This window comes from Aotus nancymaae, unplaced genomic scaffold (assembly GCF_030222135.1).
Source record: "Aotus nancymaae isolate 86718 unplaced genomic scaffold, 86718_ANA_hifiasm-v0.15.2.pri h1tg000025l, whole genome shotgun sequence".
Classification (NCBI taxonomy): Eukaryota; Metazoa; Chordata; class Mammalia; order Primates; family Aotidae; genus Aotus; species Aotus nancymaae.
The window spans coordinates 35,012,978-35,031,467 of NW_026988438.1; the positions used below are offsets into that span (position 1 = coordinate 35,012,978).

Here is an 18,490-nt window from a genome sequence, read left to right on the forward strand (position 1 = left end):
GCCGCACTGTTCCCAATTTTTGCTAGGTGACCTGGGGAGGGAGGACAGATCGGATGCTCCAGCCTCACCAGGGACTGCGCTGGACCGGAGCTCTTCCTCCGCCCAGTTCGCCGCACTAGAGAGCTTCCTGGCCGGCCCCAGACAGCTCCAGACCTGACAGCCCTGGGAAAAGAAACTGAGATAGCCTTCGCCGCCGCGGCCGCCAGAGGGCGCCTGGGGGCGGGGAGAGGGTGGGGCAAAGTGGGCCCGGCAGGAGGCGGGACGGTGAGCCGAGAGGGGCGGGGCGAGGGACAGAGAGGAGGGCCGGGGGCCGCAAGGCGGAAGAGGCCTTTTCACCTCCGACCCGGCGCTTGGCGCTTTCTTCACTCGTCACGGACGCGCGTTCTTGCCTATCCCGCAGCATTGGGCTGGCTTCTTCCGAGGCCTCTAAGACCCGCCTACCGCGCCCCGCCCGCCACGCGGAAGCCCCCGGCCCCTCATGGACGCATCGCCTAGTGCCGCGGACACGGCCACCGTCACAAGCGCCCCCAGCCCCACCCCGGCCTGCCCACAGTCCCTCTCCCGCCCCCGCACCTGCCCGCGAGCTCCACCCGTCCGCAGTGCGGATGACCGCAAAATTCCTTGGCCCGCGGAGGCCGTCAGCTCCGGGGAGGGGAGGGAAGGCGCAGTCCCGCGGCCCCCCCAGGTTCATGTCCCAGGTGCGTCCGGACCCCGGAGGCACGGCTCGCAGGGCGCTGACAGCCCGCGAGGTTCGGCCTCGGCCCCTGGTACCCTTGGTCCCAGCTACACCCCCGCCTGGCCTTCCCCCAGGTCCGAGGGAGAGGTGAGATTCTTCCCGACGCAGTTGGAAACTCGGAATCCCCTTTAGGGTACGGTTAGTGCACCCTGACTCCACCATCTGCAAAGGGATTCTTGTCCAGAATCCCCGAATGCTTTAGGACAGCTCTTGGTTCTGTTAAATGAAGAGTAATTTTCGGAAAGGCCACAGGCTTTTCATCAACAGAATTGAATTTCAGTTGATGTCCACAGAGCGAACTGGTACGAACCTACTGGATGGTGGTCATTCTGGTGACTACTTGGAGACACCTTCCACTTTGTGGATTTGTTTCTGTTGAAATGTATTTCCATAGAACTTATTTAGGTCTCTATTTACTACTGATTTGACGGCTTTAAGGGAGGAGGGAAGCCTGTGATTTCTGTGCAGCGTTAGGTTGAACAATTTAGCGGCGCAAAATATGTTTTCTGCCTGCCTTAACTCTATAAGCCAAATATGCCCTCCATTTCTTTTCCAGGTTGTGCCTTTTTAGCCAAGAAGCATGGAGGTCATTCACAGCAGGCCCTACTGTTGCAGGGAGCTTGAAGGAGCTGGCATACTGTCCAACACCTTTTACTCTAATGAGTTGCACACCCCCCTCCAAACGGCTACTCGCCCAACTGCCTCAGAGGACAGGTAAAACAAAAACTAGAAAAAGCAAACAAGAAAAAGCAGTTTTAATGTATTAGTGTATTTTATTATGAGAGGAAAAACATTTATTTTCTGGGGCCCTTCTGTTGGTTGGTTGGTTGTTTTTGAGACATAGTCTTGCTATCGCCCAGGCTGGAGTGCAATGGCGCGATCTCGGGTCACTGCAACCTCCGCCTCCAAGTTCAAGTGATTCTCCTGCCTCACCCTTCTGAGTAGCTGGGATTACAGGCATGCGCCACTGTGCCCAGCTAAAATTTTTGTATTTTTAGTAGAGACGGGGTTTCACCATGTTAGCCAGGCTGGTCTCGAACACCTGACCTCAAATGATCCACCCACCTCAGCCTGCCAAAGTGCTGGGATTACAGGCGTGAGCCACCGCACCTGACCCGGGCTCTTCTGTTTATCACATCACAGTGAAGGCAAAACGTGGCAATTAACTGAACCTTCATTTGTCTGTAAGGAACCTGAGAAGTAAGTGGCTGTGTACTATAAAAGGCAGACATCAAATTCATCCACTATATTATAAAATTTTAGAATGGTCTGTTCCTTCATTGGGAAATTAATCTGTTTTAATCAAAGACTTTTTATTTTATAAAGAGAGTACTATATTGGTTTCCTAACATGCCCTTCTGCCATCTGCCTAAAAATACTCCCAGAATTTGCTGCTTATAGTTGTCTAAATTTTTGCTTTATCAAATACCCTGTAACACATTAATTATACATTATGATTTAAATTGTGGAAAGCAGTTTAGTGATTTCTCAAAGAACTCAGAACAGAATTACCATTTGACCTAGCAATCCCATTATTGGATTCTCAGTTTTTCTTGTAAGTTGTTCTACCAAAGGAATATAAGTTATTCTACATATAAAAAGACACATGCACAGGTCTGTTCATCAAAGCACTATTCACAATAGCAAAGATATGGAATCAGCGTAAATGCCCATCAGTGGTTGACTGGATATAGAAAACATGGTACATATATACCATGGAATACTATGCAGCCGTAAAATACGAGATCATGTCTTTTGCAGCAACATGGATAGAGCTGGAGGCCATTATTCTAAGCAAACAAACACAGGAACAGAAAACCTGTGTTTGTTCTCATGTTCTCATTTATAAGTAGGAGCTAAACACTGAGTACATATGGAGACAAAGAAGGGAATAACAGACATCAAGGCCTACTTGAAGGTGGAGGGAAGGAGGAAGGCAAGGATCAGAAAACTACCTCTTGGGTACTATGCTTAGCACTTGGGTGACAAAATGATCTGTACACCAGACCCTGCAACATGCAATCTACGTGTTTAACAAACCTGCATATGTACCCCTGAACCTAGAATGAAAGCTTTTTTTTTTAATTACAATGAAAAAAATTGCATCTAACATATCTAGTGATTACTATGCTTTAGCACTCTACCAGATGCTTTGTATATAGTAATTATTTTAATCCTCATGAGAACCTTATAAGATAAATGCTATTGTTACCTGCATTTTGCATTTGAAATAACAGATAACAGACAAGTAATTTGCCAAGATCCTAGGTCCAGCACTTCCTGTATTGTATTTACTTGAATCATTTTGAGAAAAGAAAAAGGAAAAAAACACCTCAAAACACCTGGCCAGTGAAAAAATAGCCTGTGTGGTTGTCTACTTGTGTGTTTTGTGTTTTTTTAAGTTCACTTGGTCAAGTCTCTCATTTAAGAATTCTTCAGGAAACCAGACAGGAAGTCACCCAGACTCAGTTTAAACACTTCCAAAAAGGACAGCACTTCCACACCAGGCAGTCCATTCCATTTTTGAATGCTCCTGATTGTTAGATAATTTTCTTTCTAATGAGAACAGTTTTTTCCCTTATAATTTCTGCCTGCTAATTCTGGTTCCTCCCTCCGAAGCTATGCAAAATCATAATTCATCCTTCCCATGCTAGCAGCCCTACAAGATCTGAAGATTCTCTTGACCCCTCTGAGAGTTCTGTTTGCCAGGCTCAACACTGATCACAGATTCTGCTCCTTTTCCTTCTTGCACTTAGGTTTTCACCATCCTGATGAGGTTTTCACAGATCTTTTCCAGTTTATAAACATGCTCTTTATATTAATAAAGAAAAATAATGGGCCGGGTGCGGTGGCTCACGCCTGTAATCCCAGTACTTTGGGAGGCCAAGCCAGATGGATCACGAGGTCAGGAGTTCAAGACCAGCCTGGCCAAAATGGTGAAACCCATCTCCACTAAAAATACAAAAATTTGCCAGGCATTGTGGCAGGAGTCTGTAATCCCAGCTACTCGGGAGGCTGATGCAGAAGAATCACTTGAACCTGGGAGGCAGAGGTTGCAGTGAGCTGAGATCAGGCCACTGCACTCCAGGCTGGGTGACAGAGTGAGACTCTGTCTCAAAAAAAAAAAAAAAAGAAAAGAAAAAGAATGATTTTTCCTTAATTATAAAACTAACACATTTTGCTTATAATGTAGAAATCTGTACGGAAAACAAATTCTTTATTTTTCCAACAGAAAAATTATGCAAATGAAGCACAGGAAAGAAACCCTCTGTACTTCCTTTATCCGGAGATAATAACTACTGTGTTAACATCTCAATATGTGTGCTTTCCAATTTTTTTAAATGTAAAGATCATATTCAGCATTTTTTAAATCAATTGCTATTTTCACTTAATTAAAAGAAATATTCTTATATTGGGGAAGAGAGCTCTTGTCACTTCTGGGTCAGTCCTTGCTGCCCATACTCCTGTACCATTGACCTGATTCACTAGAGTGGTTTTCAGCCCTAAATTCCTGTTTAACTCCACGGGCTTTCACATTAGGCAGAGCTCCATGAGTCAAATGAAACCCTTAGCAGATTGTATGAGATCTGGCAGTTGTCCCTGGCTCAGAAACAGCAATGTGAGGTTTTATATTTGGCCTAAGGAATCTAAGAATTTAGGGCTGCCATATCTGACTGCACCGTCAAAAAGCACTGTCAAAGCGTTTTCACCAAAAATGCTTTAGTTTTTAGTTTTTAGTTTTTCAGCTTTTGATCTCCTCTTCCTAAATGGTCCTATAGTTGGTTAGTGATTGGCTCCAAAACCCTTTAACTGGCATAAATGTAAGAGAAGTCAATTTTTTGTTAACATACTATAAAATTCAACATGCTGTATGGTCAAGTATAAACTACAAAAAGGTATTATTTGAAGCTCTATCTGGTACAACCATGTTCCTGGCTCCTAATAACTAAAACTTGCTTTCCCTTTCATTTCACATGAATTCTTTCCTTTCACAATCCCCAGACTGAGAAAACCAGGATGATCATGTGTTCTCAGAACCCCTCCTCTTAACCCCTTCTTAAAAAGCAGCCTGACAGCTTACAGAAGAGTCTCTTTACTCTCAATGTTAGTGATGGAGCTTCTCCGGATGGTGTCATCAGGATACTGGTGGTACTTCTCTTCTGTCATTGCTGAGGCTCACTTCTTCAGACCAGGTGCAGGGTCCATAGCTCCCAATTCGAATCACAAGGTTCAACAGCAAAACAAAACAATACAAAACAGAAAGCCCCTGGTTTTTAGGGATTACCTTCTTAATGGTAAGGATGAACGTGAGCCCTAGCATACGTTTGCGCTCAGCAGCTTAATTTTCTAAACAAGGATGTATTTAAAGGGACACGCTTTTTAAATATCATGATGTATCTAGGTACAACTTAGATCATGTAGGCTGTACCTACAACCTAGATGCAGCCAGCATGGCACTCACTTGGCAGTTTTAACAGTGACACAAAATGATTTCCTCCCATCAGCCTACTTTTTTTTTCTTTTCACAACAGGTGAGGCAAATACAAAAATTAGCCAGTGTGTTGGCTCACACCTGTCATCCCAGCTGCTTGGGAGGCTGAGGTGGGAGGATCACTTGAGCCCAGAGGCAGAAGTTGCAGTGAGCCAAGATCACACCACTGCACTCCAGACGGGGCAACAGAGCAATACCTTGTCTCAAAAATCAAAACAAGGCCGGCATGGTGGCTCACGCCTATAATCCAAGCACTTTGGAGGCCAGGGCGGGTGGATCACCTGAGGTCGGGAGTTCAAGACCAGCCTGACCAACATGGTAAAACCCTGTCTTTAAAAATAATAATAATTTTTAAAAATCAAAACAAAATAAAACAGTATAAGAATAGGTAACATGGTCTAGCTCCACTGTCACCCAGGACTGGTCTACAGACAGGGTACTTCAAAATCACCCTAGGAGATTTCTAGAAATACAGATTCCTAGGCTTCCTCTATGGACTTTCTGACTCCCCAGGTCTGAGGTAGGGCAAGGGAATCTGCATTTTTTAGGTTTTCAGCTTACATTGAAAACTACTGGGCTAGCAGCACTGAAAATGTAAGAAAACCAGGACTGTGGTTATGGCTTCTCTGATGACCAAGAGCACATTAGTTGTTATGCTTTCATTACTTTATCCAAGTGAATTCTTTGGAACAATTATACTAGCGACGATTTTATATAAACTCACTTTATCGCTGTTAAAAATATTAAGTAAATAGGCCGAGGCAGGTGGATCACTTGAGGTCCGGGGTTTCGAGACCAGCCTGGCCTACATGGCCAAACCCTGTCTCCACTAAAAATACAAAAATTAGCTGGGTGTGGTAGCGGGTGCCTGTAATCCCAGCTACTGGGGAGGCTGAGGCAGGAGAATCACTTGAACCTGGGAGGCTGAGGTTGCGGTGAGCCGAGATCGTGCCGTGGCACTCCAGCCTGGATGACAAGAGTGAAACTTCATCTCAGAAAAAAAAAAATAAGTAAATAAACAGGTAGTATTTTTTTTTCATTTTTTCTGTTGAAAATTTAACTGTGGCAGGAACAGCCACTCAAAATCATCAAGATTCCTATCCCCTTTTTCATTCAGCTGACTTCTCCATACTTCTAGCAAGTTTTCTTAGCTCACAGGACAAACAAACACATCCATTAAGGAAGTACCTTGAGAATTGCTTAGGATTTCATTATAGAATTTCGTTATTAGTTCTTAGTTCCCATTTGTTTCTAGATTCACTTGGCTGCTTTCTGACTCTTAAAACATTTTTTTTAAATAATAGTTATCTGCCAACTAAAAATGAGGGTTATGTTTATTCCAAGCTTTTCTTTAATAATGTCTCCCAGTAATTACTGGCTAAATTAGTGAATTTGGGATTTGATATACAAAATCTTATACAGTGACTTTAAAATGAAATATTGGTTTATCTTTCCCAAAAAGATACTTTTGGGAACGTATCTTTTTCAGAAATAAGTAAATAATTTTCTATTGCTAGAGATGGTAGCATTAATAATTTGATAATTATTTTCTTATGGAGATATATTTTATTTACGTTGAGAACTACTGGGCTAGCAGAAAGGGAGAGAGAAGGACAGGGAGGTGCGAGATACTGGAAGAGAGGGGGAGAGAGAAAGGGAGGGAAAGAGGGAGAGAGAGAAAGGGAGACAAGGAGAGAAAGAGAGGGAGAAAGCGAGAGGGAAAGGGAAAGAGAGGGTTAAGATTTCATTAAAATTATTACAATATAACCCTCATTTTTAGTTGGCAGATAACTATCATTTTTAAAAAATGTTTAAGATCAGAAAGCAATGAAGTGAATCCAGAAACAAATGGGAACCTATAATGAAATCGTATAATGAAATCCTAAAATTATTACATCCTAAAATGTCCATTTTTATTTTAATTTGGTTCCTTCTCTACAATTCTGTATTAAGGCTAAGGGGAGGGAGACATGATACCCTAAAGTAAGAGAGAAATATGACTTATTTATGCATTGTCTTTTATTTTAAATGATTTCCAGCTTTAGGTGGATGCCATCCCAAATGATTGATTAACTTTTCTACCGGCTCATCTTCCTGGGACAGTGTAATATATGGGGGTCAGATGTTGAGAAATTGACTCATTTAGGTTTTGAATGTAACTTTTACAAACTTAGATATTAAAGCTTAGGTTGTCATTAATCAAATCCACTTAAATATTTTTTACTTGTCATGCCCCCCACCCCCCAAACCATGTCTGTTGATCGTTGTCAGAGAGCTAGGGAGGACATACAGGTCTGAGAGCTGAATGGCAGCATCCCTTCTGCAGCACCCCAAATCAGTGGGCCAGGACTCTCCTTGACTAGCTAGTTCAGGGTTAGCAAACTTTTTCTGTAAAGAACCAGATGGTAAATATTTTAAATATTTTAGGCTTTACAGTCTCTGTCCAACTATTCAACTCTGCCATTGTGGGGCAATAGAAGCCATAGACTGTAGACACTCCATAAATGAATGGTCATGGCTGTATTCCAATAGACTTTTATTTACAAAAACAGGCAGGGAGTTGGATTTGACCCATGGGCCATGCTTTGCCAATCCTCAGTGTAGTGACTTCACAAGGTAATATATTCCACTTATAAGACAGTCCCGCGTGTTGCTTCTTCGTTATATTAAATAATAATTATGGGTGAGGCGGGGTTAGGTTAAGCCAAGCACTGTACTGATAAAGAGAAAAAAGTAGCTCCATAGTTTGTACCTCTCTTTCTCTTTCCCTCGCTCTCTTCCTGTCTTTCCCCTTCTCTCTCCCTATCTGTCTATCTACCTTTCTTCCCTTCTCTTTCTCTCTCTCCCCCTCTCCCTCTCTATCTCTGTCCCTCCATTTTTCTCCTCCTTTCTTCCCCCCTCTTCCTTCCCCCTCCTCCCCCAACCCTGCCCCACCCCCTTCCTCTCCCCCATGTTTCTGACTGGCTCCCACTATTCTCACAGTATAGTCCAGAGGGTTTAGAAGGCCCCACAGGATACTGTCCTTGTTTTCCTCTCATGCTCCACCTCTCACCATGGCCCTTCTCTACATGCCCCAACTTCTGGAATTCTTTATTAACTCTTCTAATATAGTTCAAAATTCAACTCTGTTTTCTCAACCCCTAAGATCTGGGTAAGTTCTACTCAGCTCTTTCCTCCATGCCTTGTGGAATTCCTCCAAATTTATCCCAGTTCCCAGGACAAGGATAGGGATAGCATTTGAAAATCTCACGGTCACTTCTGACTTTTGGTTCCTGGTTCCACTTAAAATGACACACTGACCCAGATGTGAAACTCAGTCATCCCTCATTTTCCTCTAAAGACCTTGTCCATGCAGAGCATTTGTGAGCCTGGTAAATGTTACTGAACTGTTGGGGTTCAGGAGGGGAGAGTCATACCATGCCATGCTACATGTAACCAAAACACGTTATTAGCCATAACATCCACATTCTTAAAAGGTCTTTAGGCTGGACATGGTGGCTCATGCATGTAATCCCAGCACTACTCTGGGAGGCCAAGGCAGGCAGATCACAAGTTCAGGAGTTCGAGACCAGCCTGGCCAACGTGGTGAAACGCCATCTCTACCAGAAATATAAAAATTAGCCTGGCATGGTGGCACATGCCTATAGTCCCAGCTACTCCAGAGGCTGAGCTGGGAGAATCATTTGAACCTGGGAGGTGGAGGTTGCAGTGAGCCCAGATTGTGCCATTGCACCTCAGCCTGGGCAATAGAGTGAGACTCCATCTCAAAAAGAAAAAGAAAGATCTTTAACCAGCTGTCACCAAGGGTTTCTCACTGGGTTTTCAACCACTGCAGTCCCCAGCAGCCTCACCATCCTGCTGGCTCCTCTCTTCTCCCTCTTCCCTTACTCCCCTTTCCTCTCCTCTCCCTCTTTCAAGAGCAAACAAACAAGTTTCTCCCACTGCAGAGCAGTTTAATCAGTCTGAGCTTGCTTGAGATCCTACCAATACCCGTACTTTCAGAGTCTCTGTGTCTACACCAAGTGGCTTAGCAAAATATTTTACAAAACAAAAGTAATTTCTTCCCTAAGAGAGATTCTAGACTGGAGCCAACACTTTCAGGAATTTTCAAATCTATAACTTTACTAAACTCCAGGCCTTTCTACCTGTTATTCCCTTGCATGCCCCAGTATTTCCTCTCTTTCCTCTAGATAACTCCTTCTCATCCTTTAGTACTCATCTTGTGATTCCCCTAAGAATCCTTCCTCCTGAAAGGATTTCTGTTTGTCCTGCAAAGTGCCTTAGAGCAATATATACTATAATACCAATCCAGAACCCCTTAAATCCAAGTGCAAGTTTAGGGTAGATGCAAACTGGTGCCACAAGAGAGGTCGTTAACTTCTGACTCACCTTGAACATGAGAGGGTAAGCGTTTTAGGGTCCCAGCTTCTTGTGTAGATGATATTTTAGATCTTCACTTGGCTGATTTCTGTATCCCTCACCTTTGGAGGCCCTTAAAACAAAAATGTAAATTTGCCAGGATTGGCCCTGCCCTAAGGGCAAAGGTGGCTTCCATGCTTGTTTATTTCACTGGGTTCCTATTTCTCCTCTTTGTAGCATTCATCCCTTTCTATCTTGTCAAAAAACTAGTTTTTAAGATTTTTTTTTTCTCCTCCCAGTATTTTTAGTTGTTTTCAGTGGGAATTTTGGCCCAAATAACCTAGATCACCATTACTGGAAACTGAAAGTCATTAAATCCTTCCTAATTAGGAAGCAGAACTTTTGCCAGATACTTCTGTAGGTGTTTTTGTGAGGCTGTCTCCCTAAACAGAATTTTCCTTCACAGAAAGCAGTATAGGAAACAAATCCATCTCTTTGGCCTGACTCATTTATTCAGTAGTATTCATTGGGTACTTCCTGTGTGCCAGGCACTGGAGTAAAGCATGGTTACAACAGTGAACCAATAGAGTCCCTGCCTTTCACTCCTTTGTTAAGAAAAAGCAGATAAAATCATCTGAGCTACTAGTTTCAAGATTAGATAAGCCCTACCAACCAATTTAGGAAAACCCCGTACCTCCAGTCCTCTGCATACTACTGTTGTAAGGGGTGGGACTTGAAGACATGATGACCATGGAAGGTAACTTGAATAGGATAGTGCTTTGAAAACTTTAGCATGGACAAGAATCACCCGGAGGGCTTCTTAAAACATTATTGGGCCCCATCTCCAGAGATTCTGATTCTTAGGTCCTGAGATGGAGCCTGAGAATTTGCATTTCTAAGAAGCTCTTAGGAGATGCTTATGCTACTAGTCTAGGGACCATTCTTTGAGAACCATTGTTATAGTAGTTCTAGATAAAACTTAGGAGCAAGTAGCTCCTGTACAAGATCAGAAATATTCCTTTACAATACTCTTCATTTTTGAAAATCCAAAGTTAATCTGTAGCCAAGACCATTTAATGAGGAAGAAAAACTTTCAACAAATGGAGCTAGGACAACTGGATATCCACATGCAAAAGAATAAATGCATGAGATCCCTTATCTCATATTGTATCCAAAAATTAACTCCTCTTAAATCAAAGACCTAAGCGTAAGGGCTAAGCTGTAAAATACTTAGAAGAAAACATAGCAGCAAATCTTCATAGTCTTGGATTTGGAACTGTGTTCTTAGATATGACTCCAAAAGCATAAGCAAAACAAGGAAAAACAGATCAAGTGAACTTCATCAAGATTAAAAAACTTTTTTGCTTTCAAGGACACTATCAAGTATGTAAAAAGAAAATGCACAGAATAGGAGAAAATATTTGCCTGTTATACCTGTATCTAGGGGCTTGTATCTAGGATATATAAAGAACTTTTTTTTTTTGAGACAGTCTTGCTCTGTCGCCAGGCGCCAGGCTGGAGTGCAGTGGCTGGACCTCGGCTCACTGCAATCTCCACCTCCTGAGTTCAAGCAATTTTCCTGCCTCAGCCTCCCGAGCACCTGGGACTACAGACGCATGCCACCATGCCCAGCTAATTTTTGTGTTTTTTAGTAGAGATGGGATTTCACCATGTTGGCCAGGATGGTCTCGATCTCTTGACCTCGTGATCCACCCGCCTCAGCCTCCCAAAGTGCTGGGATTACAGGCATGAGCCACCACGCCCGGCCAAGAACTCTTATAACTCAAAAATAAAACAAATAACAAAAAAATGCAAAAGATCTGAATAGCTATTTCTCCAATGAAGATATCATCAATAGGAACAGGGAAAAAAAATGCTCACCGTTATTAGTCATTGGGGAAATGCAAATCAAAACTATAATTAGGGGCCAGGCGTGGTGGCTCATGCCTGTAATCCCAGCACTTTGGGAGGCCGAGGTGGGTGGATCACTTGAGTTCAGGAGTTCGAGACCAACCTGGCCAACATGGTGAAACCCCATCTTTAAAAAAAAGAAGAAGAAAAATGTGTAATTAGGTACCACTTCATGTCCACTAGAATGGCAATAATTTTTTTAAAAAAATTTTACAGAAAATAACAAGCATTGATAAAGATGTGGAGATACTGGAACCCTCATACAATGCTAGTAGGAATCTAAAATGGAGCAGCTACTGTACAAAACAGTTTGGCAGTTCCTCAACAAACAGAATTACCATATGATCCACTTCTAATTTAATTCCCCAAATAATTAAAAACAGGTATTCAAACAAAAACTTGAACATGAATATTCGTAGCGGCATTGTTCACAAGAGCTAAAACGCCAAAATAACCCAAATATCCATCAACTAATGAATGGTGAAACAAAATGTGATATGTCTATATGGTAGAATATTACATAGCCACTAAAAGGAAAGGCTGGGCACAGTGGCTCATGTGTGTAATCCCAGCACTTTGGGAGGCCGAGGCAGGGGCAGGGAGATCACCTGAGGTCAGGAGTTTGAGACCAGCCTGTCCAACATGGCGAAACCCTGTCTCTACTAAAAATACAAAAAATTAGCCAGGCATGGTGTCAGGCACCTGTAATCCCAGCTACTCAGGAGGCTGAGGCAGGAGAATCACTTGCAACCCATGAGGCGGAGGCTGCAATGAGCCAAGATCATGCTATTGCACTCCAGCCTGGACAACTGGAGCAAAACTCCATCTCAAATAAATAAATAAATACATACATAAATGTAATGAAGTATGGACACGTACTACAAACTAGATGAACCTTGAAAACATTATGTCAAGTCAAAGAAGCCCATCACAAAAGGCCACATATTTTATTATTCTATTTACAGGAAATGTCCAGAATAGGCAAATCTACAGAAAGTAGATTAGTATAATAGTTGCTGAGGGATAGGGTAAGGGTGGAGAATATAGGGGATGATGGTTTAAGAATACAGGGTTGTTTTGAAATGATGAAAATGTTGTAAAGTTGACTATGGGGGTGCTCACACATAACTGTAAATAAGCTTTAAAGCCATTGAGTTATACACTTTATTTTAAAATTAATTATAAATTTATAAAATAGAGACAGGGTCTTGCTATGTTGCCCAAGCTGGTCTTGAACTCCTGAGCTCAAGCAGTCCTCCTGTCTTGGCCTCCCAAGTGCTGGATTACAGGTATGAGCCACTGCACCTGGCCTGAATTGTACACTTTAAATGGATGAATTGTGTGGCATGTGAATGAAATCTCAATAAAGATGTTTATAAAAATAAACACATGGCCAGGCGTGGTGGGCTCATGCCTGTAATCTCAACCACTTTGGGAGGCCAAGGGGGATAGATCACGAAGTCAGAAGTTCAAGACCAGCCTGGCCAACATGGTGAGACCCCATGTCTACTAAAACTTCAAAAATTCCCCGGGCGTGGTGGCACTCACCTGTAAGTGGGAGAATTGCTTGAACCCAGGAAGCGGAGGCTGCAGTGAGCCAGGATCATGCCACTGCACTCCAGCCTGAGCAACAGAGTAAGACCCTGTCTCAAAAAAAAAAAAATTTTTTTTAAGTTAAAAAGATAAAATATAAACACACTACAATTCATGACCATAAAAAGGATAATCTATAAGTCCTCAGAAATTTAACCTCATTCTTCCAGCAGTTCCATGATGCCTAAATAACCAGTATCATACTCTACCTGACACTGAAAATTCTGTGTTCTGAAGATTTAATCTGAAAATACTTATGAAGCAGTAGGAATTTTATGCAATTGTGCATCCGTTATGTTGCTGAAGCTGTTTAAAGTCTCTCTTTTTTAACAGGTATCAGGAATTAAGGGAGTCACTTCAACAATGTAGGCTTCCTTGGGGCACTGAAAGAGAATATGGTGGGATAATACCAATTTCACTCCTTGAGGACCACAGGCCAAAGTGTGAGCCTCCTCGTGTCACGGGCAAAGGACATCAGCATTACGGATTTGGTGGAGAAACCTGGCCAAGGTAAATAAACTTTCTGCCATTCACATAAAGGTCTTTATTATCCATTTTTCTTTATTTCTAGTGTGAGTACTTTGTTTGCTTAAATCTGTCTTCAAACTTATTTCTTTTACTATTTATGAAAAGACAGAATTAAAAACTAATTTCTAATTGGGAAATAGTAAAAAGCCTGTGTTTATGAATGGTTTTTGCTGTCCTTAGTGATGTTAAAGTATCGTGATCAGAAATTTTGATTCATTTAATTCCTTTACTTACCATATCTTATCTAAAACTAAATGGGAATGTTCCTGAGATAGAAAGAGAGAGAACAATTAAATTTTAAATATTTTTGCTTGAGCAAAGACCTGGCCTAATTTGTATAGATGCTCTTGGTTTTTGGAACTTTTGATTTGTAATTTGTTTATCGGTCTTTTTAATAGTCATTAGAATCTGCTGGGCATTGTTTTCAAGTGTTAAAATCTTTCAATAATAGTTTATAAATCTTAAAGTCACTCAGCAACTCTTCAAAACACATTAAAATTCAACAGAAACAAACAAACAAAATATCTGAGTAGCGAATGTCATATTAAATATTTCCTAAAAGCCAAAAGCAGACATAAATGGTGGGACTCGAGTCACAGCCACAGAGACATGAAGCTCTGAAGGCTCCTCCCACTCCGGGTCTGTGCTTGCCCTCACCCTTCGTCCTCCCCTACCCCCCGCAACCTGCTCTGCCTGGCCTACAAGAATGTGATTAGGGGCCACAGGGCCGCCTGGAGGGTCATTTTGAGTATTGAGCAGAAGACCTACACCTCCGACAAGAAGTTGCAGCTCATTAAGAACTATCTGGAGAAAGTGGAGGCCAAGCTGAGATCATCTGCACTGCGGTCCTGGAATTGTTGGATAAATACTTAATAGCCAATGCAACTAATCCAGAGAGTAAGGTCTTCTTTCTGAAAATGAAGGGTGATTACTTCCAGTACCTTGCTGAAGTTGCATGTGGTGATGATCAAAAATAAACGATAGATAATTCCCAAGGAGCTTAGCAAGAGACATTTGATATATGCAAGAAAGATGCAACCCCACACCCAATCCGCCTGGGGCTTGCTCTTAACTTCTTTGTATTTTGTTATGAGACTCTTAATAACCCAGAGCTTGCCTACACACTGGCTAAGACGGCTTTTGATGAGGCCATTGCTGAACTTGATACACTGAATGAAGACTCCTACAAAGACAGCACCCTCATCATGCAGTTGCTTAGAGACAACCTAACACTTTGGACATCAGACAGTGCAGGAGAAGAATTTGATGCAGCAGAAGGAGCTGAAAACTAAATCCATACAGGGTGTCATCCTCTTTCCTTTAAGAAACCTTTTTACACATCTCCATTCCTTATTCCACTTGGATTTCCTATAGCAAAGAAACCATTCATGTGTATGGAATCAACTGTTTATAATTTTTTCACACTGCAGCCTTGGGAAAACTTCATTCCTTGATTTGTGTTTGTCTTGGCCTTCCTGGTGTGCAGTTACTGCTGTAGAAAAGTATTAATAGCTTCATTTCTTATAAATCTGGTATTTAAGTAATCTGAACCAGTTCAGCAAGGGACTGTGTTTTCATTACGGTGAAGATATGAAAATGTAGTTAATTACACTTTGAAGAGTGTCCCACATAACTTCTTTTTTTTTTTTTTGAGACAGAGTTTCACTCTTATTACCCAGGCTGGAGTGCAATGGCGCGATCTCGGCTCACCGCAACCTCCGCCTCCTAGGTTCAGGCAATTCTCCTGCCTCAGCCTCCTGAGTAGCTGTGATTACAGGCATGCACCACCGTGCCCAGCTAATTTTTTGTATTTTTAGTAGAGATGGGGTTTCACCATGTTGACCAGGATGGTCTTGATCTCTTGACCTCATGATCCACCCGCCTTGGCCTCCCAAAGTGCTGGGATTACAGGCGTGAGCCACCACGCCCGGCCTAACTTCTTAATTTCTACATTGCCTCCCTTACTCTTCAGGGGTTTCCTTTAGATAAGCCACTTTTCCATGCTCTTAATGTATTCCTTTTTAGTAGGAATCTAGAAGTATTAGATTGAATGGAAAAGCACTTGCCATCTCTGGCTAGGATTCACAAATTGAAATGCCTCCTATATCACATAAGGAGGTCATGTAAATTTGTGGCAACAGGGAGTTTCCTTATTCACTCTTTATTTGCTGCTGTTTAAGTTGACAACCTCCATTCCCAATAAAAATTCACGTATACCTCCTGTCTTTGTAAGTTCTGATATTCACCTTACTATGTAAATAGAAGTAGCATGTTGCTACCAGAATACAAACATTGCTTTTGGCAAATTAAAGTACATGTCATTTCTTAATACACTAGAAAGGGGAAATAAATTAAAGTACACAAGTCCAAGTTAAAACTTTAGTACTTCTTTTTTTTTTTTTTTTTTTTTTTTTTTTTTTTTTTTTTTGAGACGGAGTTTCGCTCTTGTTACCCAGGCTGGAGTGCAATGGCGCGATCTCGGCTCACCGCAACCTCCGCCTCCTGGGTTCAGGCAATTCTCCTGCCTCAGCTTCCTGAGTAGCTGGGATTACAGGCACGCGCCACCATGCCCAGCTAATTTTTTTGTATTAGTAGAGACGGGGTTTCACAGTGTTGACCAGGATGGTCTCGATCTCTTGACCTCGTGATCCACCCGCCTCGGCCTCCCAAAGTGCTGGGATTACAGGCTTGAGCCACCGCACCCGGCCAACTTTAGTACTTCTTCATGCAGATTTATGCACATGTGAGAGGGTGTCCAGTTCGTCTAGTGATTGTTATTTAGAGAGTTGGACCACTATCGTGTGTTGCTAATCATCGGCCATAGTCCCAAAAAGGCCTTGTGAAAATGTTATGCCCTATGTAACAGCAGAGTAACATAAAATAAAATTACGTTTTATAAACCAAAAAATAAATATTTCCGAAGGATTAAGACATTTACTGAGAGCAGAGTCTATCATATCTTGGCACAGTCTATCAGACCTTTGCACAGAGCCTACTTCCTCCTGCTTTATCTAACAATCCTGATTATCTGGTTTATGAACACTCTAGTTAACTGGTTTTTTGTTTTAAAGCAGATAAAAGAAATAGATTAAGCAAAACAAGCCACAGCTAGAGAGAGAAACATTAACAACAAGGACATGTGCCACAATGACCTTATCAAAGCTGCAGAAAAGCAACAAAAACCAGATAAATAAAAAGGCCTGATAGTCACAGGCCAATTAGATTCAGACATCAACACACGTTATAGATAGTGAGGACCTCACATTCATTCATCCACTCAACAGATTTTTTTAAGCTAACACTCTCATGGAACTGTAATGTCTTTGTGAAGCAGATATTGCCATCCTTGTTTTACAATGAATAAACCAGCCCAAGAGATTCAGTACCTTTCCTTGGGTCAGACAATTATAAAGTTGTGGAGTAGGGGTTTGGGTCCAGATTTATTGACTCCAACACCCAAGTTCTTTTCATCTGTTCATTTTGTTTATGCATCTGTTTATTCATTTATCTGCTTAGTAATTTAAGTATAGGAAGCATTGTTCTAGAGACTGGGGAGATAGCTCTGTATAGAGTTTACAGCTATTGCCCTCCCAAAATTTAAATATTAAAAAGTGTGCAATATTTTATAAGAATTGGAAGTATTCATACAGATTTACAGTGTATAAAAAGAAAGCCAAAGCCTTTTTTTTTTTTTTTTTTTTTTTTTTTTGAGATGGAGTCTTGCTCTGTCACCAGGCTAGAATGTAGTAGCACTGTCTAGGCTCACTGCAACCTCCACCTCCGAGGTTCAAGTGATTCTCCTGCCTCAGCCTCCCAAGTAGCTGGGACTACCGGCGTGTGCCTACCAAACCCAGCTGATTTTTGTATTTTTAGTAGAGACAGGGTTTCACCATGTTGGCTAGGATGGTCTCGATCTTTTGACCTGGTGATCCACCTGCCTTGGCCTCTCAAAGTGCTGGGATTACAGGCGTGAGCCACCGAGCCTGGCAAGACTTGTTTCCTAAGGGCAATCTTCTTCAAAATGAGATTTGTGTGTGATCTCTTACAGAATGGGACAGGGAGAGAGAAAATACTTGTTCCACTTAGAATGCCAGTTATATTTGACATACTTCTTAATTTTCTATAGACCAGAAAGGTCTGTGTAGTAAAAAGGTATTTATCTCTGTTTCAGGAATTCCTTTGGTTTTACTTCTTCTTTTTCATTTATTCAATGCGAATAAAATTAATTTTTTAAATTTTATTTTAAAAATACCATTAACTATGATCCTATTCTTGCAATTTTAGTTCTGATTACAGCCGTCCATCTCTTTTATTATTACTTTCTTACATCTATTTTTAGGCAAAGATATCTAGAATCATGTTCTACAAGGTGGTATTTGGGTATATTTTTCTGTAATTACTCAAACTTTCATGAGGATGTGTCATTTCCATAAAAATAATAAAACAATCTCTTTTTAAAACAACAGCATTTATCAAGTAGTTCTATATGCCACACATTGTGCTAAGTGCTTTATAAAACATCTCATTTAAATTAAATTATTTGCTTTTTTTAAAGTTAATTTGTTCCATAAAACTACTTTTGTTCTTTTTAAACTTAAATTTTAAGTACACAGTTATTTGTATGTGTTAGGATTTTTGTGTTGCAAACAGAATCCCCCCTGGCTAGTTTAAGAACAGGATTATGAGAGGATATCAGATTAGCTCACAAAACTGTGGGGTGCCTAGAGAAACAGGCTCATTGCTCGGCATCCAGGAATAGTGGCCAGACTCACTCCCAGGACTGGCCTTATCAGGGAGGAAGTGCCTCTTAACTGGCACCTCTACTGCCACCTTATTGGCAGTTTGCACGCCCCTCGTGAAGCTGGTGTTCT

General features: G+C 41.7%; 1 protein-coding gene and 1 pseudogene across 7 annotated transcripts in view; both read left to right on the forward strand.

Annotated features, from left to right (window-relative positions):
* The first annotated feature begins 610 nt into the window (after positions 1–610).
* Positions 611–18,490, forward strand: part of SPMIP4 (sperm microtubule inner protein 4) — a 55,723-nt gene continuing 37,843 nt past the window's right edge. For 5 of the 7 annotated variants that reach the window (XM_012447828.2, XM_012447834.2, XM_012447832.2 and 2 more), the window contains exons 1-3: positions 611–698; positions 1,293–1,450; positions 13,425–13,601. In XM_012447828.2, the coding sequence (XP_012303251.2) occupies positions 1,317–1,450; positions 13,425–13,601 (311 nt within the window). In that variant the 5' untranslated portion in view covers positions 611–698; positions 1,293–1,316. The other 2 variants (XM_012447830.3, XM_012447829.2) reach the window with 2 other exon arrangements.
* On the forward strand, positions 13,961–15,141 carry LOC105713893 (14-3-3 protein theta-like; annotated as a pseudogene).